The sequence below is a fragment of the Cheilinus undulatus genome, linkage group 7 (assembly GCF_018320785.1).
Source record: "Cheilinus undulatus linkage group 7, ASM1832078v1, whole genome shotgun sequence".
In the NCBI taxonomy this organism is placed as follows: Eukaryota; Metazoa; Chordata; class Actinopteri; order Labriformes; family Labridae; genus Cheilinus; species Cheilinus undulatus.
In genome coordinates this window covers 26,813,087-26,839,124 of record NC_054871.1, presented here as the reverse complement: position 1 = coordinate 26,839,124, position 26,038 = coordinate 26,813,087, and the positions used below count along the sequence as shown (strand labels likewise).

The window sequence follows — 26,038 nt, the reverse complement described above, 5'->3', positions numbered from 1 at the left end:
TAGTAACGTGCCTCTTCCACCTCTATGAAATACAGACGTGTGTCTTCTACGTGACCATATATCATCATTTCACACTTAAGTAGCTCCTTGTGAGTCTACCTTCAATAGTTATGACATTATGAATTATGATCAAATCTAAAAAGCAGCATGGATGTTGTGGCTGATAAGGGACATCAGAAATAAGGGAATAGGTGTGTTTCATGCCCCCTCACTATAAGCCCTTTCCATGGCATTTAAAAGCCATTTATTTGAAATTCCAGGTTGTAAGAGAGGGAGCATAATAGATTGATGTGACTTAGAATTAATCATTTATGTTGATAATGTTTAGATTATTTTCTCAGGGATGTCTTTTTCAAACAAGACCAAGAGGAGTCAACTAGCCAAAGAAAATTTAGGCCAGCTCTGGAGCCACAGGTTGTATGTTGTAGATTAAGGTGTATTGATAAAGGCACTAACATTTTATTGCTGTGGGTAAATACTATCCCTCAGAAAAAAACAACAACTCCAGAGCAAATCTGAAGGTATACCGGGATAAAATGTGTTCATTTAGTTTGTTACAAAGTTTATGGTAATGATTAGGAGAGTTTCATTTTCCTTTTCCATACGTTAGTTTAGCCAGCAAGAGGGGATGTTTTTTCAAAGAGACCAACCCTTTCTTTATGCACACACAATCTCTCTCTCTCTCTCTCTCTCTCTCTCTCTCTCTCTCTCTCTCTGACACACACACAAACTAAACAAATATGGCTGCATGACTTACTGGGTGCTAAAATTGACACATATATACGTTGCCATCTCCGTCATCTAATCAGCCCCACGCTAGCTCTATTTCATCCAAGGTCAAGACAGCATGAGACAAGAATATCACACAAATATGATTATCATTCTTTTTTGCATGCATTACAGCAGCAGTTACACTCTACACCTTATGTCACTTTAATGAATCTAATGTTTAAGTATAGCAAAGCATAAAACGACAAACATCCCATCAAATGTTGAGCCAGCTTGAATGATTGGTTAGAACATTTCAGCTCCCCCTACCAAATGTAAATAATGTCTCACCCTTTGGCCTCTGATCCCAGGTCTGAATCCTGCCCCCTGATGTCGGTCTGTGTATGTAGGTGGCTGATTGGACACTTTAACAGCCTTTGGAGCAGACTTAAACTCTGATTGGATGATGGAGTCTTCAGTGCTGAGCTGAGAGAGCCAATCAGGTGAAGACAGATTAGAATCCACAGAGATGTCAGTGTTGTTGCCATAACTTTTTTCTGCCACTTCTCCCTCCGTTACATCTACATCCATGAAATCTGCATCTGTCTCTTTCCCACTCTCATTCTTTTCTCCAAGCACTCCTTGTTGTGTTGAGTTTTCTGTTTTAGGTGAATCAGTTGTAGATTCTTCTTTCTTTGTTATCTCACCATCTGAAGCAAAAGCAGTCTTATTTCCCATGTCAACAATAGTTTGTGTTTCTCCACTGAGGTTTTGGGCCAGATCTTTCTGAGGTGCAGCAAACTTTTCAGTTGTTTTTTTGTCATGTTCTTCAGTCTCTCTGGGGCCTGAGGTAAAAGCTTGTCTAGTATCAAAATCAGAGTCCCGTGGCCCTGTAGAGAAGGATTTCTCTGTACTGGTGTTCCTGTTATTCACCTCTGTCCCTCCTGATAAAACACCTGTAGCTGTCAGGTTCCTGTCGGTTGTGCTGCTCACTGAATCTAGATTTGGTGTTGAACCAGTGGCATTAGCTTGTAGAGCTGTGTCTTGACTGGATTTGACTTTGGTCTTGGTCTGAATGGTCACATCTGCTATAGCTCCTGTCACCTGTGAAGGTTCAAAGAAAAAGCATTAACCCAGCATTTACAGTGTGAACTAAATTTACACTATGTACTGAAAATCACAGAAACTGTAAAGATTAATCCAGACATTCTGTATCCTTTTGTGATTTACATTCTTAATTCCATTACAAACAGTTATAACGCAACACTTGATTAGTTCAATCTGGGATGAAAAGAAAATGACCACACTGTTACAAAAATTTGAAAGCCAAAAGGACACAGTCCATCCTAATTTTACAAACCACAGTTATGTATTTCTCTCTTTGGTGCCTTTTCTGTGTCATCAAAATTAATATGCTTCTGAGGAGCTCACAAACAAATGTAACTTTGTTCAAAACAAACCACATTTTGACATCACTAAACCTTTCTCAGAGTCTTTGTGATTCATACACGTGCAGGAAAAGTGCTACTTCAGATGCTTTTTACAGATTGGTAAACTTCTGCTCATCTATATTTCTGAGGGACTCTGTTGCTCTAAAATGCTCCTTTTATACCCAGCCATGCTACTGACCTATTGCCATTTAACCTAATTAGTTGTAAATGCTCCTCCACCTGTTTTTAATCAGTACCTTACTGTTCCAGTCTTTTGTTGTCCTGTTCCAGCTATACGTTGTTTATGCTCTATTGTGAATGAAATATAGGTTAATGAGATTTGCAAATATTGCATTCTGATTTTATTAACATTTACACAGTGACCCAACCTTTTTAAATTGGGGTTGTACATGCATAAAAGTGCAGAAATTATTTTGTTTCCAATAATTGATAAATAATGACATTTTTGCTTCTTGCAGCTGCAAAGTATTGCAACATGTGCAAAATATTTTAAAAGCATCACTCTGTATTCAGTGAAATTCTTTAATCATTATGTAAATTCTGCTTTATTACCACCTTTTCTCCTTAAAACAGAACCTAAATCCGCTCACCTTGTTGCTTATTTCAATTGCTTGTTTTTTAATTGCCCAGTTGGCTTTTGCTGTTGCTATTCACATTAAACCTTTAAAGAAGGAAAAACAGAAAGCCTAAGAGTGTTGATAATGCTATTTATTACCAAGCAGCAGTGTTCAGTAGCCTTTGCTTTATCCATTTGGGTTTAAGGCTGATTAAGCTTCAATAAGATGAACACCTACATACTAAGTTATGTTGAGAACTAACAGCTATGAAACATTTGCATTTGTTTAAATGTACAGGGAAGGTTCATAGGAGACAAGATAATTTACAGTCACTCAGCTCTGTTTGTGCCTACTCCGGCAGAAAATATATACTGATGAACAAATAAAACTTAATTTCAAGATTTATTTTCTTGGAAAGTCAGTGCTTAGTATCATTAAAAGAAAAAGAAAAACAAGTGACAGAACTTCTGCAGTTTACTGTTCACAGACATTATATGAGGTGTTGTCTGTCCCTGCTTTCATTCTGAGAGGTCTGCCTTCCACAAAGATTATCTGCTGGATTTTTCCCTTATGACACCACCAGTAGTCCAGACATAGCACTCTATCAGCTGTTTTGTAAGCATCACAACTGAGGGGCTGTTTTTTCACTTACAGGCCTCACTGCATCTTTATCTTATTCTGACTTATTTATGGTAAAAAAAAGAAAAACAATCTGTTGGCTTTATTTCCTCTTACAGTTGTTTCTAAAGAGGTTGAATTAACACCGTTTTAAGTCAGGGCTTCAACAAAGAAGCATGGGGACAAAGGGGATATAAATATGTGCTATGAGGCTTACTCACTAAAGTGAAAGTCTTCCTCTGCCTCTCATCTTCTCACATGTACATGTAAAAATCCTCCAGATCTGATACTGAAATATTTCAGATACTGGTGATACACCAGGTGAAAACCAGCATTTAAAGAGGTTCATGGCCATGACTTTGTGTAAAAATATGGAGAATCAAATCACAGTCATTTAATGCAGATTTAAAGTCAGTAAATAATGACTGAGCATGATCCAAAAGTTTATAAAATGAAGGTTTACTGAAATAACTGCTAAAAGGATGTATTCTGACTTCTTACAGTGTCTTTCTATAACACCAACAATAATTCTCACTTATCATCCCAATGTGTTCATATATATTGAATAAATTACATTTTCTATGATTCAGTCAGCTTTAATTTCTTTTCTATTCGCAGAAATCCAAACAATAAATCTTGCTACTTCTAAATTTAACCTTTAATTTTCTGAAATTCCTATAAAAATATCCTCAATTAGCAACATTTCATAGAGACCAGTGCAGGAATAAAAGCAGACTTACATGGTTCAATAGCAGCAGCAGCACAACACCCTGCATGGCTTCAGATAACGGAATCTTCTGGACTCCTCTGACTTTCGCTGCTGTATGCACACTGTGCTGAAGCTGCACTGGAAAAACACACACACCCTCTGGATGGCAGAGCTCAGTAACGTCCTTACTGACGGTAAAATACAACTGAGAGAGATGATGAAATCATTGGACCAAGTCAGACACTAGGAGTGTCCTTCAAGCACACATCCACACTTACACATCAATTCAACAGCGACAACAATACAGGTCAGTGTTAACTGTGTAGTACAGCAAACACTGAGGTGTGCGGTCTCCCAGGCATGTGATAAGCCTCCTTCCTTATTTCATCTGCCTCTTTCAATCTCCATTTTACTCCTTTCATGCTCTGGTTTCATCAGTCACTGTATTTAAAGTAAATTAACAGCTCAAGGACATTTTTTTATGTAAGTGTATTAAGATTTTCATGTGTTGTAATTTATCTTGTCTACAAAGTTTCCATTTTTCTGTTAAACCTTGCCCTTCTTTCATAACAAGCAAACCACCTGATCGCTGCCTTGTGTTTGATTGCCATTGAACTTCACTTTGAGCCCAGCCTTGTCTTTTTTTGTTCAGGGTCAGGGGTGAAGGAGGGGAGGCCTGAGGCCGAAGTGAGGAATGTAACATGAAGATGAGAAAGAACGAGAGGCTGCCGCCACAGGAGGGTTGTGTCAGGTGAGGTTTAGGCTTACGGTAAAGGGTGTGTGATTAAAAACTTAAAGCTCCCTCCCAAAAGTTTTAGGCCACAAGTTTTGATATGTGCTCCCAGGCTGCAGCACCAGAGGGCGCTCTCCTGCAGAGAGTAGTCCAGATAAAATTATAGCCCGGATAGAGATTGACAGGAATAGGGTGTGCCATAGTATATCCTATAACCAAGTAAAAGAAAACCTGAGAGAGAGAGAGACCTGTGAGGTTTTATTTCTTCTTTCCTAGGGGTCCTCCTGTATTTAAGACCACCTTCTGCCAGACTTTTGTTTTGTAGTTTCTCAAGAGAAACTCTAGTAATTGTCATGGCCTAATTTTCATTAGAAATCTTGGGCTGGGCACAGACCCCAGTAGGAGAAAAATGTATTATTTTGATGCTTTCTTGTGAATTCTCATCTTTATTTTAAAAGTATGATTTTATCATTCTATTCTTATGTCTTTCTAGGGAGAATATGCAACACTTACCTCAGTGAAGACATTTATTTTCCTGATGAATCATGAAAGATGTATACATCTAAGCAGTTGTTGTTCATGACTCAATGATTGGTTATGCAGAACTCCAATTGGCTGTATGAAAGCAGTGCTCCTACTGGCTGAATGAAAGCAGTGCCTCTATTAGCTGTATGAAGCAGCATTGTCACCAGCTGTGTAAAATAGTGCTTCTGGCTGTAAGGGAGCAGTGCCTCTGTTGGCTGTATGTAGAGGTGCTCCTGTTGGCTGAGTTAAAGAAGTGGCCCCATTAGCCGTATAACTATAGTGCTCTTCCTCTTGACTGTTTGAAACCGGTGCTCTTGGTGACTGTATGAAAGCAGTGGTCCTATTGGCTGTATGAAAGCACTGCTCATACTGAATGTTCGAAAGGCAGTACTCCAACTGGCTGTATGAGAGCAATAGTATTACTAGCTTTATGAAAGCAGTGCTCTTATTGATTGTATGAAATCAGTGCTCCTCCTTGCTGTATTAAAGCAGTGCCTCATTGGCTGTATGAAAGTAGTGCTCTTGCTGACTGTATGAAAGCAGTGTTCTTATTGGCAATATAAACGTAGAGCCCCTACTGACTGTATGAAAGCAGTGCCCCAATGGTTCTTTGAAATCATTGCTCCAATTGGCTGTATAAAGCAACACTCTTATTTGATGTATGAGAGCAGTGGTGCTCTTATTGGCTGTGCCCAGTTAGTTCTCTTAATTCCTGTTTGAATGCAGCCCTTCTATTGGCTTTATGAGAGGAGCATTTCTGATTGGATGTTGAATCAAAAAATAACGTGTGAAATAACCTAATAGCATTAAGATGTGTTGTTTTAAGAAATTGCTACAATGGTATAAATTCCACATAGATCAGGAGTTTGGTTTGACATCATTTTCCCCTCATTTAGACATTTGCTTTCATCACCTACGCCTTCAACCTTGAAGAAAATGTCATATATTGCTGTATTTTTTCTGCTCTCACAAATTTCTGAATCATGTAAGCATCTGTTATTGATCTGCTGTGCTACACATTAATCAGTGCCTTTGTGAGCCCAGAGCTGTGGCTCACATCATTTTTGTAGGCACTGACGAGTTTCAAAAGCCCGCTGTCTGTCCTTCCCGACAGGAAAAGCTTTTTAAACCTAGACACAGACAACACACTCATCTCTACTGGAAAACTGTCATGTAAACATTAGCACATTTACAAATCTGTGCTCTCTGATGACCCTCCCATACACATTACACACTTCTACATGGACACATTTTTTTCTGAATCACTCACTGGACATGTAGAGTTGAGGTGACAGGACGGTATAGATCTTCAACCCACGGTTGTGTTGTCACAGACAGACTTTGCTCATGGAGAGACGCTTCACAAGTGAATGTAAACTATATCACAAAGCTGACACATTCAGGGAGTATTAGTGCTGTGTGTGTTAACAGCCAAGGTCAAGTGAAACCACTTAGCTAAAACCTTTGAACCTAAATATAATCGTAAAAAACAGGCTTCATAAATAAGTTCACTACGGGTATGTGTGACTTAGTTGTAGTCTCTTGATTGTTATATGATGTACTGTTTGTTGTTGTTTGTGTGTTGTGCGACTGTTGAACCTCAGATACATGAGAAACAATGCGGATTTCAGCCTGACCGTGGGACAGGGGACCAGCTCTTTACCCTTGCAGGACTTCTTGAGGGAGCATGGGAGTTTTGTGTTTTGTAGACTTGGAGAAGGCCTACAGCCGTGTCCCTCATGAGGTTATGTGGGGGGTACTGTGGGAATATGGGGTCGTGGGGCTGCTGAGGCGAGGCATCAGGCTGTATGACCAAAGTGAGAGCTGTGTCCGCATCCTCAGGACAAAGTTGGACTCGTTTCTGGTGCGTGTTGGCCTCTCCCAGGGTTGCCCTTTTCTCTGATTCTGTTTGCGATTTTCATGGACAGGACCTCAAGGTGTAGCAGGGAGGAGGAGGGTCTCCGGTTTGGGCACCTCAGAATTCCGTCCCTGCTTTTTGCAGATGATGTGGTTCTGTTGGCTTCCTCAGCTGGGAACCTCCAGCAGGGACTGGGATGGTTTGCGGCTGAGTGTGAAGCGGTTGGGATGAGAGTCAGCTCCTATAGCCATAGTTCTCTGCTGGAAAACGGTGGATTGCTTCCTCCAGGTGAGGAGTGAGTACTTGCCCCAAGTGAAGGAGTTCAAGTATCTTGAGGTCTTGTTCACGAATGAGGATAAAAGAAAGTGTGAGAGCAACAGGCGGATTGGCACAGCATCGGCAGTACTGCGGGTGTTGTGCCTGACAGCTGTGGGGAAGAGGGAGCTGAGCCAAGAGGCAAAGCTCTCAATTTGTCGATCTACCTCCCAACCCTCAACTATGGTCATGAACTTTGTGTAACGATTGAAAGAATGAGATTGCAGATACAAGCGGCCAAAATGAGTTTCCTCAGGGTGGCTGGGCTCAGCCTTAGAGACAGGGTAAAGACTTCAGACATCCGGAGGGAACTAGGAGTAAAGCTGCTGCTCCTTTGAATCGAAAGGAGCCAGTTGAGGTGGTTCAGGCGTCTGATCAGGATGCCTCCTGGTTGCCTCCCCGCGGAGGTATTTCGGGCATGTCCGGCTGGGAGGGGCCTCGGGGAAGACCCAGAATGCGCTGGAGGGATTACATATCCTGTCTGGTCTGGGGACGCCTCGGGATCCCCAAGCATGAGTTGGAAAGTGTCACTGGGGAAAGGGACGCATATGCAGATGAAGATGAATTGATGGATGGATGCAGGGACCTATCGTGCAACTTAGCTTTAAAGCTAAATGGTTCAAACAGTCATGTTGTAAATGCATGTCAATTAACTAAACTTAAAGCAACTATATGCAACTTTTACTGAACACTTTTTCCAAACTAGTTTCAAAGTTGATCTGCCTGTCTATGTAACTTTGGCAAGAGGCCACTGTTCTCTCACTAGAAGTACACATGGCTTTATGGTTCTAGTTCACACACCAGCCTTCAGCTATAAAGAAGCCACTTAGCCCTCTGGTCTTTTTTTATACTATGATATCATCTAGCTGAATAAGAATGATTTTATCAAAAATGAAGAACAATTAACCCTCTCTGCTCACTGAGGCAGAATAAACTTTTTAGTTGTTTGCCATCTGCCTCCATTTCCTGCTGTCTTTACTGTCAATTCAAATTATTACAATACAAATACAAAGGCAGTAATACCACTAATTACAGCAAGGTTAAGTGATCTGTCTTTAATGGTCCTTTGAACAGATATGTAAACACTTGTTTTGTTAAAGTTATGGACAGGCATCTTGATTCAAACAAAAATATAAATGGTGCAATAAATGACACATGAATTTATTTTGTACAATGTATACTACATATTTTTTAACAGGAAGCTTGTCTAGCTATCAAATCCAGGCTTGGCAGGTGAGTTTCCTCAGGCACAGATCAGGCTGTTCTGTACAGACATTGAAGTTAAGTCCTAGGCCATGTGAAGCTGTTAATGTGAAGCACAGTCCTACAATTTACAGACTGGAGCCTAAACCTTACCTGACTTATGTAAAAATGAAGATTTTTAGTTAACACATCTGAAAGGAGGTTTTGCTCCTTTAATTTCCAGCAAGGACTTTCTGGTTCTGGGACTGCAGAAGAGTTAACATCTCAACCTCTGTCTAGATATGTCCTGTGTTCACATTTCATAGACATGTCAAACCTAACATATCACACTAACACATCAGCACGGGATTTAAATACACAGCTTACTGAGGAAGAACAACAAATTCAGGATAAAGGTTAAAAGATACTGACTGGACTGAAGTGACATGAGCATTTCTCTGCCTGCTGATTCATTACTATGATAAGAAGCTTTTGTATTCCTTAGTAGCTATGTAAAACTAAAAACAACCACAAAAATTAAAACAGATGAATACATTTTAAAAATCCAACAATTTAATGTGTTCACCTGCTTGCAGTAATTTTCTTCTGATGACATATTCAGGATGGGAAGCTGGTGAAGTTTTCCCCTCCTGTAGTTAAGGGTACGTATGTTTGGTAATTAATGTTTTCTTGCTTCACACTAAATGAGCAACTCCAAAGATAAGTAGTGAAAAGCTGGAGGCACACTGGGCCATAACGTGAAATGTTCATTAACCCTTCAGCTACTGTTAGTCCAGGGAAACAGCTGCATAGCCAGGGCTGTTTTGGACCCACTCTTGTAATCTCACAGGTGGCATTTGAGCAAAAATCAGCTATTTGGGCTGTGCTAACAAGCTACATCTAAATATGGCTGATTTCTTTATGTTAAATTGTGACTCTGAAGAAACGTTTTTGAGTCCAAAAGAATTAAAAATATCTATAAGGATTCTTAAGATGTCAAAGTTACATTTTGAAATCTTTTATGGAAGAATAGATTTTGGTATTGATTTAAAGAGTAAGTAACGTAATAGCCTATTTGCTATTCATTCGTATGTATGAGCACATTATAGTGAAATAAATGTTCACAGACTTGATGGCATGGAAAGTGAAATTTAGCCCAGAGAGCCACTGTTAAGACAAAAGCTAATGCTAGCAGCCATCTACTTACAAACTGACATTAAGTTAGCTAAGGTGTTAATTCCTAGCTAGCACCATGCTAACAAGGAGTTCCAGAATTTCCAGTTGTATCTTGTGTTACCACCAATGATAACGTTAGCGCTCAACCATTTCCTCACTAGCTTTAGTGTAAGCTAGCTAGTAAGTGTGTGACAAGGTGCTAGCATGAGCTGCAGTCTGGCCAATGCTTTGTGCTATGAAATATGTTGTTTTAACTTGAAATTAGGCTGGGTATCCCTCCATTCCCTCTTTTCACAGTTTTTGCAGTTGCTCATTAAAAAAAGGAGATTATTGGATAACTTGTAAGATAGGCTTAATTTACCTGAATTTTAGCAGTTTAATCTTATTGCAGGTTTTGAGCTATCCACCCAGATGTTGACATCGGCTGAATACAGCCTCTCTATAAATGTGTTTCTACTGGCAAAAAAAAGCCAGTAATGTGACAGAAAATCAGAGATGTGTACATACGGGGAAAAAAACACATGGGCTGCTCACAAAAATAAGCATAGCCTCTGGTTTTAAAAGTGAAGTGGATGCTTATGTACAGAAGAGGATAAGGGACATGGGTGGGGGAAAAAATAATGCTGTGCACTTCGAGAATAAACCTTTATCCTTTCTAGTGGTCATTTTGGGTTTTGTTACGCTTAGCATTTTGTTGTTTGGGAGGCAAAAAACATGTACCGTCCCTCTTTTTGGCACCCCTTCATAGACGTACCAATCTTGGATATCCGTCCCAAAAAGTTGGAGCTACACACACGCTGTAGGGGTTTGCAAATACGTCACTTCAGAAGCACCGAGGTGCCTCAATAACTCAGCTGCATCTCATTGGAAGCAATCAGCACCAGCTTATATGCACCTGGCTGAACGTCAGAAGGTGCCAGAGTATGCCAGCACCAGGGGGCTCAAGCTCTAGCTCTGTCTTTGAGGATTTGTGTGATTTTGGGAAAGTTTTTCTGTTAAGATACTAACCTTCTTTGTTCTCTATTTCTTTCCAGTGATTCCGTTCAGACTCCCAGTGCCTCTTCCACTTTGCCAGCTTCCCCTCTTCAGTTTATACACCAGCCTTATTCTGCATTATCTGTTGACAATAAACCCCTCCTAATGACATCTTCTTCTTTCTTGCTCCTGGGTTCAGTCCACATTGACGTCACAGAAATGACTAGAGCTGAAATGTCTAGAGGACATTTGAAATTTGTGGGATAAAGTCAAACTTTAACAATCAGTGGACAGTCTTGACTGTCTTTACAAAATGCCTGATACCATGATCATGTGGAACTATCCTTCAGAGATTGATTTATCTACAAAGAGATTATTTTTCTTAAAGGCTCATAAACGCAGTGTGGTTGTCCAAGATCTGCAGTTTGTTATAGTCTAACAAGCTTTGACTTTAGAATCAAAGTTTACTCTCAACATTTGGACTTTTAAAAAATACATTTTGGGGCTTTTTATGCCTTTAGTTTAGAGAGAACAGTAGATAGAGTCAGAAGTAGGGACAAGAAAGGGTGTGAGACATGCAGGAAAGAGGCCCAGGTTCAAGGCTGGACTTGAACCCATTTCGCTTGCATACATGGGGCGTGACCTAATTGCTTGGCCATCTTCACCCTAACATTTTGGCTTTTTTTTCTCAACATTTGGTCTTTATTCTTGAAGTGCAATGCATTATTTTTTTTTCCTCACCCTTGGCCATAATCTTCTTCTGTAGTTACGGCCATTTGCAATGTGCTAAACATTCTTCTTATCATCCTATTCTGTAAACAACTTAATTTAATACCTCAGTTAACATTTTTTTCTAACATATTAATGGTCTTAATTGCTGACTTTAGCTCTTCAATAAAGCTTGATGTTAATTCTGTTAATAATAGTTGTATTTAATTCAAGGTAAAGCAGTTGTCAACCAATATAACAAGGGTTTACAAAGAAAAGTTGGCTTCCTCCCCTTCTTATACACTGTGGAAAAACATACCTCCCTCTAAAATCATCTATGCTGCATCAAATATAAAAAAGGACATTAAGATTTGTCACTTTTCTTATCACATAAGAGAAGGCAACACTTCCTGAAGAAGACACATTTCTGGCTCTATGTACGGGTAGAAAATGGCTTTAGTCACCACTCTGAGAAAACAACATTTATCCATCGCAGGGATTTAGATTGAACATTCCTCTCAATTCATTTAACTCATCTTCACTTAAGACTGAAATGTGTTAATGAATATAGCCTATGTGAAACTTCTTCTTAGGGCTTTTTGACGCTATTATTACAGACTGATCAGCAGAATTAATAGACAGCTTCTAACTCTTAATTTTCACAAGTCTTACATAAATTCAGTGGTCAGGTATCCTGAGACAAAACACATATTCTGTAATCTTTCATATCTTAATCTGTTTTCCACAACACAAAAATAACATAGACCTGCACTGTGCTGGTTCACTTTAAGATACATCATCATTGTTTTCAACGAATATAAAGATAACTCAACAATCACTAGAGGTCTCCTCTTTTTTATGTCTGGAACTTGATGTGTGATTATTTGACTATTGACATAATAATGCCCTTGACATGTGGATACTATTATTGTGAATAGGAATTGTGTGAAATTAAAAACTGGCAAACCCTTTCTTTTAATGCTACTCTTACAACAATGCTCAGTAAAGACTAACAGCAACCCTCTCAAAAGACCAGATCATAAGAACTAAAAGCTAAAATACATTCATCATATTAGATTTGTACATGCTACCTCTATGTTCACATAAACAAAACGCATTGTTTTTTTGGGTTCAATGAGAGATTTGTACGCCTTGGTTCACTGTTTTCCATATTTTGTTCAAATAACAATCAAAACATGTAGGGAGGCTTGGCAACACTTGTTTCTGCCTGCAGTGATGGACTTTAAACACAGTCTGTCTCTGCTGCTGTCATATTTTGGCAAATTTTCTCTGATAAGAGAACACACACACTTGTAAAGACACACCCAAGTCCACGCATGTAGCTTTCCTTTAGCTACAACAAACACACACACTAGAGCATGTTGTAGACAAATGTCTGAGTTTCTGGATAAAAGCAGTTCAGTCCTGTCCGTTTTGCTACTGATGCTGAGAAAACAAGTGCTTGGAGCTGCAGAAGAGCTAAATCCTCTGAGATGCCCCGTCTCTTTTTGCATTCCCTTTTTTTGTTTGTTTTAGCAGCGGTCATCCTCGTCTGTGTCACTCAGCAACTCTCTAGTTCCAGCCGGGCTCGTCTGGCCAAACTGCCTCCGGTAATGCCCGTTAGGAACCTGCCAGGAGTGTCTGAGCTGAGGGGCGGAGAAGGTGGCGTTGACCCGCCCAAGGCTGGTGGCCATGGCACTCTCAAAAGTAAGCGTGTCCTGCTTATCCCCCCCTTCTCCTCCGCTGACGTCCTTGTGGTATGGGAGGTAGGGCTCTGAGATGTACCGGTGAGGAGATGGGTGGCTTGGTCCTGAAACCTGACCCCTGGATGACCCCTGAAGGATGTCTTTGTCAGCCCTCAGCAAGGTCTCTGTGGAGATGCTGGGGCCCTCCTGAGGCTCGGTCTGTGCCTCGGAGGAACTTGCTGGTGGGGGAGAAGTGTGGGCTCTGCAGGCCAGAGGAGAGTAGGAGATGTAGGGCCGTGGGCGAGACGGGGTCTGTGGCAGCTGACGTCGATTACGAGGAGTTCCAGACTCTGAGGCTGAATGGGCAGGGCTGCCTGATGTGTTAGCCTTAAAAAAAACACATAATGGTAGTAAGAAAAGGACTGCTACTGCTCACTAAATTCACTTTTACAAAAATCCTGCATGCAAAAGCAGTGCTACTTTTACCAGTATGAGACTAAAATCATGTCTTTTGTGAGTGATCCTCTTCCTACCTGTCTCTGTAAGGTTTGTGTGCGTACTTCACTGGGTGACCGAGACCGTCTCCTCTCACTTGATTGATCCCGGCTACGCTCCTCAGAGTTACAGCGTGACACATCAGGAGACAGCAGGTGGCGCCGTTCCTTAGATCGTCCTCTTTCATGTATGCTGGTTTCTCTGTGGTTGATTCTAGGACCTAAAAATATGAGCAGGGTTGATTAAAAAAGGGTTGGAAAATGGAGAAACATCTTTTTGACTTCTCAGAGCAGAAAACAGCACTGTGTATCCATGTTAGGCACGCATTAAACTTGTTGTATTAACTTCATATATAACTGAATGAGACTGCATCTATTTTACAGTTTTCATTTAGAATAACAATCATTTCCATGACAAACTGCCCGCATTTAAAGCTACGGTGAGTGACTTTGAAATGGTTTAGATTTTTGTGCCACCTGTGTACAAAGCGATACTTTTTATCTATACTGAATTTATCCTGCACATGCACAAACCTTTTTTTTTTTTAAAGTAAAATATCCTATCATACTTTCTTTTAACTGCCAAACCTCACAGTGAATCTACAGTGCCAATAAAAACTATTCACACCCTTGTGTTTTTGTGATTTTTTACCCTTTATTGATTTTTATGAATCATTCATCGTCAACATAATATTTAAGTTTACAAGTTTCAGCAGCTGAGATCAGAGACACTCTGCATACAACAACTGTTGCCTGAGGTCTTCACCTGTCAAAGCTTTATGGGAGAGCAACAAAGAGAAGCCACTGTTGAAGAAAGCTCATATCAATTCTTGACTAAAGTTTGCCAAAAGACATGTGAGAGACTCCATGGTCATGTAGGGGGCAGTTCTTTGTTCTGATGAGACCAGAATGGATCTTTTGGGCCCATCGGTGAAGACAGTATGCTTGCCAGACACCAAACACTGTATATCACCACAAACACATCATCCCCACTGTAAAGCACGGTGGTGGCAGCATCATGCTGTGGGGATGCTTCTTGGCCCTGAATGGCCTGTTAAGGTGAAGTGTAAAATGAATGCAGAAAAATATATATTTTAGCTAAAACAATATCAATTTTATTTTATTATTATTTTCACAGGTTTATACCCAAAAACCACTAAAGTGATAAAAAAAATTCTTGTTTTGAGTCTTATTTTAATTTGCGCTGTTTCAGTGGGATTATAGGTAACCAGATATACAGTCCCTGAACCCCTTTAGCAATCATTGTCTATCATCATCTGATAAACTCTTTTATACCCCTGGAAATGGACATGATTTTGTTAAGGTCATCTGAAGCTAGCAGTTAGCATTAAAGTTCTTCAAGGGTAAATTTTTTGGGGCATTTACATCTGCAATGTAAAGGAAGTCATTTCTTTCATCCCTTGAGAAGTGCGGGTAAGAGTTTTAGTTCCACAGTATACTACAGGTAAAATAAAGCAGCTTTACTCACATTCACATCAGCTGTATAAATAACCAAATTTTACTTTGATTTTCTAACTGTTGGCAAAATACCCTTATTCAGATTTAACAAAAGTTAAACTTTGGCATGTTTATTTTAAAAGAGAAGAAAAACAGTTTGAAATTGCCAGTGTTTGAAGGGAGTCTGGTTTGATCCTTTCTGTAGAGAAGGGGGATAAACTATACTGGTTTAGAGCACAAAGCATCAAGTAGATTTGTGGCTCATGTTTAATTAATGGAGGATTGTTTGGTTCACTTTGATGCAGACATTTTTTGGTGACAAATAAATTAGAAGAATGCCATTGATGGGCGGTGGTTTTTCATCAGTGCAGACAAAGTTCTGCATGTCAGTTGTCGTCAACATGGAGAATTTTATTTGTACACACTGAAGCCTGCTGAAGCGTGATTGGTCAGTTTAGCTCAGACTTCCAATTTACTACATAAGGTAATGGGAACACTTAACATAGAACATTTCAATACATGTGTACACATTCTGCATCTATGCAGAATCTGTAAATAGAGATTTTATTTTCATTATAATCTGTGATCAATAACTTTAGAATTTCAGAGGACACTGTATTTTGCCCTTTTAACTTGCACATTTCTTGAGATCCTCATGAATCTAGCTTAGCTTAAAAGGACGTGTAGTAAATAACCTCTGTAGCTCCTCTGACGAGGCCTGTATGTGTCATCAGGACTGACTCTCTCCAGAGAGTGCTGCTCCTGCCACAGGCCGTTCACACACTGGTCTCCGATGGTGGAGAAGGAACGCTTCATCAGCTTATCGTCTGCTGTCATCCCAGGCTGCACACATATACAACAGACAGAAGAGAAAACACTTAAGTTACTATGAATGACACCTTAACTGTAAAACAGGTAAAACTCTGTAAATTTAGATAAAGACAGTAAAATACTGAAGATCATATCACATGCTGGCAGTCTCTCCAGAAAGGAAAAGTGCTGCAAATTAAAGCATTTATCGATTTTTACTGCAATTTTGAGCCAAGGATCTTAAAGATCTAAATACCTGTGGATCAACAGCTAGTCTGGGCATGGAGGATGCTCTGGTAGAAGCTGTCCGCTGAGGTGATTTAATTTCACTTGAGTCCTGCCTAGCCTGCTGCATCACTTGGTTATACCGCACCACGTCAGGCACCTACACAAAAACAGCAAAAAAGATAACAATGCACTGAGATTCTATGATTAAACTCAGACTTGCACCCAGTCATAACCATCTTACCCGACAACAGGTGGACCTATTTCCTCATAAATTAAACATATTTGGCTTGTAATCTTACTAGTTACCAGTGTGTGTAAATGATGATGGTGGTGATGAGGGTGGAGGTAGGGGTGGTAGGGTGAACGATAATCATCATCCTCTTCTTCCTCCTCTCTCTCCTCCCTGGAGTGAGCAAGTGGCTGCAGGAACATGTCTTGAGGAGAGATGGGGCTGAGGGCAACAAAACCTCCTCTGGTGCTGATGGAGCACACAGACAAAGCTACATCATATACCAGTAAAATCATGTACGTATATACATTTTAAAATATTTGTTTATGACAATTAATGAGAAGAAAGCCTCTGGAAAGTCAGTAAAATGTTTTCAGTGATAAAAGAAAGATTTTTTTAATGTTCTAATAGAATAAAAAAGACATTATGTAGATAAATAAGAGAAAATAGTAAAGTTGAACATTTACAGAGCAGATCCGGCACTGTGCCTGAGGAATGAAAGGGCTTTGGCATTGCATAGGATTTCTTGAGGCAGAGAGGAAGCATCCATTCGCTGGAACATTGGAGCATGTTTCTATGTGAGGAGAAGAGGGTGATGGAAAATTAAATCAGATACTCTCATGAAGACAGTAAGGACATTTCAAGCTAAATTAACTGAAAGAAAGAGGAAATTATGACTTACTTTTTAAACAAATGACTAGCCTATGCATTATTTATAATAAAAACTATAGATTAAAATGTGGAAAAGTACCTGTTCCTCCAGTTGCTGTCGCAACTTCTTGGCCTTGCTCTGCTTGTAGTAGTCCATGATCATCATGGCAGCATAGATCTTCCCAATCGTCATGTCACTTGCTGAAGAAGGAGCAAGCAAAATCATCACACTGTAATTGTATTGACAATTACAAACCCAACTTCCTTAAAGTGAGGACACAAGATAAATTACATGAGTAAAAACATATTACAGCGATTTACAAATAATTGCCAACCTATAATCAACTAAATCCAGCACAAAGAAAAGATATTTAATGTTCAAACTAAAAAAACTTTATAGTTGTTTTAAATATGCACATAATCTTAATATGATACCTGCACTAAATTCAGAAAAAAAGTTGAGACAGGAGCGTGTTTACCACTTGTTAGTTCATCTTTTCTTCTAACATCACCCTGTTAACCTCTTGGACTTAAGACACTAATTTTTTAAGTATTCAGTGTGAAATTGTTTGCTATTGTTGATGGATGGACATCTCAAATTCCTTAATATTGTGGGGTTTCCTCTGTCATATTTAGGGCTCCATAATGGCCTTTTATTTATTAGTAGGAGACAGGTCTGGATTGCAGATTGCAGGCTGATCCAGTGCCCACACTCTTTTACTGTGAAGCCATGCTGTTGTAACTACTGGAGAATGTGGCTTTGTATTGTCTTGCTGGAATAAGCAGGGACATCCCTGGAAAATAGGTGGTGTTTGAATAGAAGCATATGCTGCTCTAAATGTTTTGAGCTGTATTTAACTGTATATTTATAAAAGTGAGGTGAAAATCACTGCATTCTATTTCACATTTTACACATTGTCCCAACTTTGTTAGAATTGTGTTTTGTGCAACTAAACTATAGCATTTTTAGGATGAGTGTACTGTTCAGCTGTGTGATGCTGTCACCTTTGTGAATGGGAACCAGTAGCTCCAGTGTCTTCTGAGAGAGATGAGGCCAAATGACCCCAATCTCCTTCTGCAGGTCCAAGTCCATCTGATTTCTATCCTCCCCTCCTGGAGTGAAAGACATTAAAATGACTCAAAGGCAAATACTTCATTCAATATGGTGTGATATGATATGATGTATTAAGTGCTACTGTATTTAATCTAACTAACTTTACACAAGAGTTAACGTGTTTATAAGGTCATGGCAATGAGTCAAACCTCTGGCAATCTTGATCTCCAGGGCTGTGCGGATGAGGGCCATGAGGGTGGAGGTAAAGTGAACAGACATGTCCTCATCCACAGGCATGTTCATCAGGACGAGTCTCTAAAGGTAGCACACGGATTAATATCAAAGTCAGTTAGAGCCAACATGCAAAAAAAAAAAAAAAAAAAAAAGAACAATTATATAATTATCACAATACACAAGTGGAAGCCTGGAGGGGCTCTGGTGGTTCACAATGTCTTAAATTCATTCATTTGTGGTCACGATCACTTAATGTTCACTGCAAGACCACAGATATCAGTAATAATTTCTAATATTTTAAAGGAGACTGGTTGTAAAGAGAATGCATTCAAACCACTGAATAGATACAAATATATAGATGCAGGACAATTGAAATGGCAAATTATTTCGTTTTTGATACAAGGTAACTACAGGGCCTATAGAAAGTATCCATCCTTTTGGATGTTTAACCCTTTTATTGACTTTATAAATCAACCGTGGATCAACCCATGGAGGATTTTTCAGTGCCTTGTAACTGTTTTGTATCCATCTCCTGGTTTTCACTTTTCAATAACCTTTTCTCTGAGTTGCTTGGAGTGTTCTTTTGCTTTCATGGTGTAATGGTAGCTAGGAATACTGATTAACCAGTGACTGGACCTTCTAGACACAGGTGTCATTATTTCGCAATCACATGAGACACACTGACTGCACTCTGGTGATCTATTGTGAGACTACTAGCACCAACTAGCTGGACCTCTTTCGATTTAGGTCAGTCACACATTACCTATTTTTATAATCTATTTGAAATTACTTTGTAGCAATCTGTTTTCACATTGACATTAAAGAGGTCTTTTTTGTTATTTTTTCTTAAAAACATATATATATATATTTACCATGATCAATTTATAAAATCAATAAAAGGGTAAAACATCCAAGGGAGTGAATACTTTTTACGGGCACTGTATGTTCTGATTTTCAAAGGACTTCTTATGTTATGATGTTTTTTAACAATGATTCAGTCTTGCAGTGGTCTAGAAATTCTGCCATTTCCTGTCCTTCATTATTGGAAAGATCTATGCAGGATAAGCTATGTAATTATTTCTATAAAGAAAGACAAAACTCACAGGACATTTCGCGGCAGGAGATTTGCATTCATCTGTGATGGTGCATGCTTGCGGGCTTATGAACAACACATACACCTCATTACAAATAACACACAGCGGTAACACTGGGTTGAGGCAGGCGGAGCATGCAGACAGGTTCATGTAGAAAACACAGAGGTAAGAATGAAAGACATGAGAACATTTAACAACAGACAAGATATAACATGTAGATGTTTGGCAACTTTCCGACTGACTCGCCTTTTTCTGGCTCACAGAAATAAACTTTAACATAGACTATTTTATTAGCAAACAAATAAAGACGTATTATTTTCTGCCAAGATGCAAAGCAAAACAGGCAAATCATTACTGTAGCGCTGATCATCTGCCAGTAAAAGAAAAACACTGGAACTTAAAGCTGCTTAAAAAAGCAACACTGCATCAAATAACCAACAAAAATAAATGCTTTGCTTTCCCAGTATATGACACACAAAATCCTCAGCAGCACCTCTTTATCATTGGCGTTTAGTCTACCTTATATGCCACTTTGGAGGGGCATTTCTTGCCCAGGCCTAGAGGTGGCGACATGTTGGTCAACATCTCATACATGTCAGTGTAATGGATACGACCACTGGGGGCGCCAGGTAGCCATGAAGATGGGGATGATAAGAAGGGGGAAAGAGGAAGGGAGAGGAATAAGGGAATGTGATGTTTAAGGGGATGAGGAAATCAAATAAAAGTGGAGGAAATAGGAAGAATTTGCCCAAGGGAATGTGAAAGGAAAAGGGCATCAGAAAGGATGAAGGGTGTAAAAGAGAGAAAAAATGATGGAGATATAAAAGAAGGATTATTTCAAGGCATCACACAGGAGGCGAGAGAAAGGTAGGAGAAATAAAAGAGGTTGTATCCTTTCTATGCTGCCATCAGTGCATAGAAATCTGGGAAGAGAGAAAAATCTCACGCAAGATGAGCAAAGAAATGACAGCCTCAATGGATCTGGTACAAATACCAAATACTTACCTTGTGTTAACACAAAACAGTAAAACATCTCAAAACCAGATCCAAAAGGTAGAAAGGCACAGGCTTTCCCCCACAAATTGCTGAAAATGTCAGATTTAATCTTGAATAAAAATATTTATGTTCACATGTAATCCTGAATCAGGGATGTCCTGTGCCTTAGTACCCTGAGACTAGAGTATCGTCATTCTTTGACCAGAGTAACACACCCCTAAAGATCAAGCAGGGTGGTGAAGGGAGGGAGTGGAGGAGGTTAGGAAGGATCCCACACTAGAGAGGGGACAGGGGGGTTGGAACCAAACCTTGCATGCCACCCTGTGAGGGCAGTTCTTTCCAAAGCCCAATGGAGGCGAGATAGTGCGTACAACTTTGTACATCTCCTTATAGTGGACCCTACCACTGGAAAGAACATACACGTCTTTAGTTGGGTGACATTACAGCCTCATAGTCAACAACAGTGACTGCATATAAAGATGGACGACAGATGGCCACCTCCTCATGCTGTACAAAAGTGAAGTCATAGAATCCCCTTGACACATGCTGATATATTATGCAGGTGATGTGATTTTAAGTGTTGTACAGTTGAAACCCTCTCATTGTTATCATGTGCCGCCCCTTTTACAGGCAAATAAATGCAAGTGTTTCCCACAGAACAAGGCTTTTACACAGGTGTTTGAGTGGGTGGAGGGTCAGTAGGGTCATTATCAATTTTTAATTGAGTTATGGTGCATTCGGAGAGTATTCAGACCCTGTTCACTTTTTCAATTTTGGTATATTGTAGCCTAAAGCTACAGCTGAAAAACAAAAACATATTTCATTCTCATTTATCTACACCCAGTACCCCATCATAGCAAAGTAAAAAACAAAATTTGCAAATTTATTACAAATAAACCACTGAAGTATGACGTTTACATAAGTATTCAGACCCTTTGCAAAACACTCGAAATGTAGCTCAGATTACTCCCATTTCTCTTGATTGATTGGACTTGATTTGGAAAGACATATTCCTCTTCACAGAAGGCCTAACTACTGACAGTGCATACTACTCAAAAACCAAGCAATGAGGTCAAAGGAACTGCCTGCAGAGCTCAGAGACAAGATCGTTGCAAGGCACAGATCTGGGGAAGGCTACAAAAAATTCTGCCTCACTGAAAGTTTCCAAAAGCACAGTGGGCTCAATAATCCTCAAATGGAAGTTTGGCACAACCAGGACTCTTGGAATCTCATTAACCTCAGTTGGCCAGGCAACCAGTGTTTCTAATTTTCTTCCATTTGAGAATTATGGAGCCCACTGTGTTCTTGGGAACCTTCAGTGCCTCATGGCTTAGTTTTTGCTCTGATATGCAATACTGAGGTCCTCTGTGGAGAGGTGTGCACCTTTCCAAATCATTCCCAATCTATTCAATTTACCACAAATGGACCAAGGTGAAGAAACATCTCTGCAAAGATCAAGAGAAATTGGAAGAATGTGAGCTAAATTTCAAGTATTTTTGCAAAGGGTCTGAATACTTACGCAAATTTCATATTTCAGTGTTTTATTTGTAATAAATTTCCAAAAAAATTCTGAAATTGTTTTCACCTTTTCATGATGAGGTACTGAGAGTAGATTAAGATTAAAAATTATTGTTTTTTACAGTGTCATCAGGCTGCCACATAATAAGACTGAAAAAAAGGGGAGTGGGTCTGAATACTTTCTGAATACACTGTTTATGCTAATATTATGTCTGTATACTGTGTATATTAGTCATGCTCTATTGTAAACTTTTTTTAGTTTGTGTAACAACTGCAAGCAAACAGCTGCGGAGAAAATATTAAAACAAAGGAAAAAGAAACTTTAGTTTGAATGAGATACTGAACCTCAATCACTATTACTACAGAGGGGATATCAGACATCTCACTGCCCCATTCTCTCTCTATCTGTCTCTGAGTGTGATGATCATTTTATGAAGGTCAAAAAAGGCCAAAAATATACAGGGGGTTTTCTGCCGTGTAATGTTCCATTTGTGGGAAAGACTGCAGACATTTAACTTCATGTGATATTCTGATATTTTCGTAAAGTGTTGCATGAGGTACTTGTCATTAGTAAGTATAACAACAGGAGATCTTGGTCAACCCTTAAAAGAGGGAGACAGAAAGAATTAAATAAACAGAAACTATATTTCTAAAAAAATAATTTTATGTGTTCTGCTTTTAAACACTAAAACATTGAGGGTAGATTTTATGTCATATACTGCAACCAATAAGTTGGGGACGCTTTAAATGTTTTGCCTTCACTTTTGGGGAGATGTAATGTTGTCCATCTTTTTGATCCACAAGAAAGCTGGATGGGGTCTCAAATGAGGGCGTTAAAGGACATCTTAACAGATGTTACTAAAGTGTTGTTTCAACAGCTGTAACAAAACAGTTATACTTTTTTAAATATTTTGATGACATAAATGTTATAACAGTGAACCAAGTAAAAAAAGTACCTTCCACTTTATCAAACACTTGTAAATAAATACCTGTGTTGAATTAAACCATTAAGATCATAAAGCCTGGCTTTAGAAAATAAGTTAAAACCACTGAAACTACAATTGTATGTAATATAAAATAAATGCTGTGTTTAGATGTGTGACACTGACCAGGCAGCACGGTCATACTCCCCCCAGATCCGTACAAACTCATCCAGATGATGAGGACCCAAGATGGATGAATCTCTAGTCAAATATTCAAAGTTATCCATGATTACAGCGACAAACAGGTTCAGCATCTAGAGGGAAGCCAGACAGCAAAGAAAAGCAACTACATTAATTTATTAGGTAAAAAAAATTCTCTACCTGGTGCTCCAACTACACCAGGTTCAGAGTTTACAGATGTGTCAGTATTTTTCATAGAACTCACTCTACAGCTTCCTTGTCTTACCAAAAAGGAGCTGAAGAAGATGAAAGAGACGAAGTAGAAATAGGCGAAGTCAGAGCCACATCCTCCCTCCTGGTCAGACACGGATACTGCTGGGTCCTTTTCACACTTCTGTCCACCCAGACACGACAACATGATCTCCTGCCATGACTCTCCAGTGGCACTCCTGGATGTAAACATTACACAACACCACGAGGAAGAGGAGGAGGATGGTTAGAGCTGCGAGCAGTCCAACTCACAGTTTATTCATAGTCATGTCTGCCATTTGGAGACAGCAATCAAAGCCTTGAAATCACACCGGATGCTTCAGAGACAGTGTTACATGATCCTCTGTACATTCTGAATGCAATATGGCTAACCGTTCGCAGCCTTTAAATATTTACCCACATGTGTTGTTTTTGGATTTGGGTTTCCTGCAGGTTTTCTGCCATATGCAGTTCCACATGTTGTGCACAGCTAAAGCTGATCCAATGAGATTTTCATCACATTCAAAAGCTTACATGTGTCTTATGAGAACTAACACAGACATGAAAAATAAACACAACATCAACACTCAGCACTTTGGTCTGCAGAGCGGAGTAATTACTTGATCTGCTCTGGCAGAGTAAAGCCGTTTACTTAGAGGCTAAGTGGTATACTGCAGCATTTATCACTTCTGGACACTAAAAAGACCCTGTAGTGTTGAGAAAGCAAATCCCTACTACAGTAACCTTAAAATACAATGCCAGCTACAAAAACAAGCTTTTATTTCTGTTGTTTGAATCACAGCTGAATCTTATTCTAAACAAGACACATGGATAGCTGCTTCTTAAGGTAAAAACACATTTTAGAGCTGATACATTCAGTTCTTGATTGAATCTTTGTTGTTTTAGGTAAAATTTACATGTTCCTTGCTCACAGTTTCATGATCTCAAAGCCTGCAGTTATTAAACATAGTGGATGTAGAAAAACTGCAGATGGGCACTTCTTAAATCCTTCAACAGGTTTTTTTGTAACTAGGTCCCAGATCCACTCTGATCATACCATGACCTACAGGAATCTAGACCAGTAGCCCTGACCTGAGTACTGTGTAATCGTATGGAGAGTCGTGTAAAACCACTTATCCAGCATGCTGTCACATAAACTTATTTTATCCTCCTTTCTTTTTTAAGCACAAATAAATTAAGAAACCAAACGATGATTTCAGGGTGTTGTATACCTGAAGAGCAGCATGAGAGCACCAGAGAAAGTCCTGAAGTTGTTGTGCTGGGTAATGTGAGTCTTGTCATTCAGCTTTATGTTTCCAAACACCTAATTCATATGGATAAGAACATTTGACAAAATAACAAATAAACGGCATATGAGATGAAACATTGCCACTGTTTTTGCTTCTACATTGCAAAAATTCAATATTAAACCCTGTATAAGCTACATTCATCCAACAAATCCAAACTCTCATTCTTAGACTTACAAACAAAAACTAAGGCCTGGATAACTTGTTTTTGGTAAAGAAACAAAGAACAAAAAAAAACAAAAAAAAAAACAAAAAACTGTCAATGCAGGAAGAAAAAATGACTTGTAAATGTTCTCAAAGCCAAGACTCAAGACTTCTACCAAGAGAAATTAGATTTTTGGGATAATAACTAATAATAACTAAACTAATAATAAATAACTAATAACTAAATAATAACATATAAATAACAATCAAGTATGGATTTGAGGAAAATTTGTTTATCACCATCTGTTTAGCAACAGAAATAAATGAAGCATTTGTCTTTTCTAACCTGCATCCCAATGATAGCGTAGATGAAGAAGAGCATGGCGATGAGTAGGCAGACATAAGGCAAAGCTTTGAAGGACTGAACGAAGGTCCACAGAAGGATCCGGATGGTGTAACCTTGCCTCAGCAGTTTGATGAGACGAGCCGCTCTGAACAGCTTTAAGAAGCTCATGTTGAACGTATCAACAAACTGGCACACAGACACAGGAGGGGGGAACCAAACTCTTATAAAACAAGTGATTTTTTTAAGATAAAACCTTCTAATGCACATGAATACAGTGCTATTTCAAACATGCAGCTCTTCAGAGCCTGTTGATACTTCATTATTTTCCAATTACCTGCAGGTCCACAATAATCTCTGTGATGCTTCCCAGCACAGTGATGAAGTCGAAAATGTTCCACGTGTCTCTGAAGTAGTTCTGCAGAAACAGCACAGATGCTTTCAGACATTTCTAAAGGGGGTTGTGAGCACACATTTGGGCTGCTCTATGTGTCCGTTTTATCTCACCAGAAAGCCGAACGCCATGATCTTGAGAACGCATTCGACAGAGAAGAGAACAGTGAAAGCTGTGTTCAGGTGCTTCAGTACGGCCTCATATGCCGGAGGGGCAGAGTAATACTGAAAACAGAAAGGCAGCAGCGGTTAAACAGCATGAAATGTGTAGTGTGAGCAGGATTAAAAAAGGTCATGGCAGTGTTTGACACCAGTCTGATATCAGCGTGAACTTCAGCTCCCTGCAGATCTACAGGTTGATGGAAGATTCCTGCAGACCCATAAATAGTCGCTCAGTCTCTGCACCTCTCATCGGCGGCACTATAAAAGGAGTCATTCTTCTGGGGGCGGCAGCCACAGTTAATGAGGTCATGCTAAATAGCAGCCTCTGGACATTATGGATCAATATTTAATACAGACTGAGTCACCCAGCG

At 39.4% G+C, this 26,038-nt stretch overlaps 1 protein-coding gene across 2 annotated transcripts in view; it reads right to left on the bottom strand.

The window, feature by feature from the left end:
• Window positions 1-8,559: 8,559 nt before the first annotated feature.
• Window positions 8,560-26,038, bottom strand: part of LOC121512044 (voltage-dependent R-type calcium channel subunit alpha-1E) — an 87,577-nt gene continuing 70,098 nt past the window's right edge. For both annotated transcript variants that reach the window (XM_041791024.1, XM_041791025.1), the window contains 16 exons: window positions 25,620-25,730; window positions 25,450-25,530; window positions 25,116-25,301; window positions 24,551-24,642; window positions 23,356-23,518; window positions 23,076-23,203; window positions 19,972-20,068; window positions 18,334-18,439; window positions 18,076-18,183; window positions 17,171-17,271; window positions 16,887-16,993; window positions 16,497-16,668; window positions 16,219-16,347; window positions 15,848-15,995; window positions 13,734-13,915; window positions 8,560-13,587 (listed from right to left, as the gene is read on the bottom strand). In XM_041791024.1, coding sequence (XP_041646958.1) covers window positions 13,048-13,587; window positions 13,734-13,915; window positions 15,848-15,995; window positions 16,219-16,347; window positions 16,497-16,668; window positions 16,887-16,993; window positions 17,171-17,271; window positions 18,076-18,183; window positions 18,334-18,439; window positions 19,972-20,068; window positions 23,076-23,203; window positions 23,356-23,518; window positions 24,551-24,642; window positions 25,116-25,301; window positions 25,450-25,530; window positions 25,620-25,730 — 2,451 coding nt within the window. In that variant the 3' untranslated portion in view covers window positions 8,560-13,047. The remainder of the gene's footprint in view (window positions 13,588-13,733; window positions 13,916-15,847; window positions 15,996-16,218; window positions 16,348-16,496; window positions 16,669-16,886; window positions 16,994-17,170; window positions 17,272-18,075; window positions 18,184-18,333; window positions 18,440-19,971; window positions 20,069-23,075; window positions 23,204-23,355; window positions 23,519-24,550; window positions 24,643-25,115; window positions 25,302-25,449; window positions 25,531-25,619; window positions 25,731-26,038) is intronic.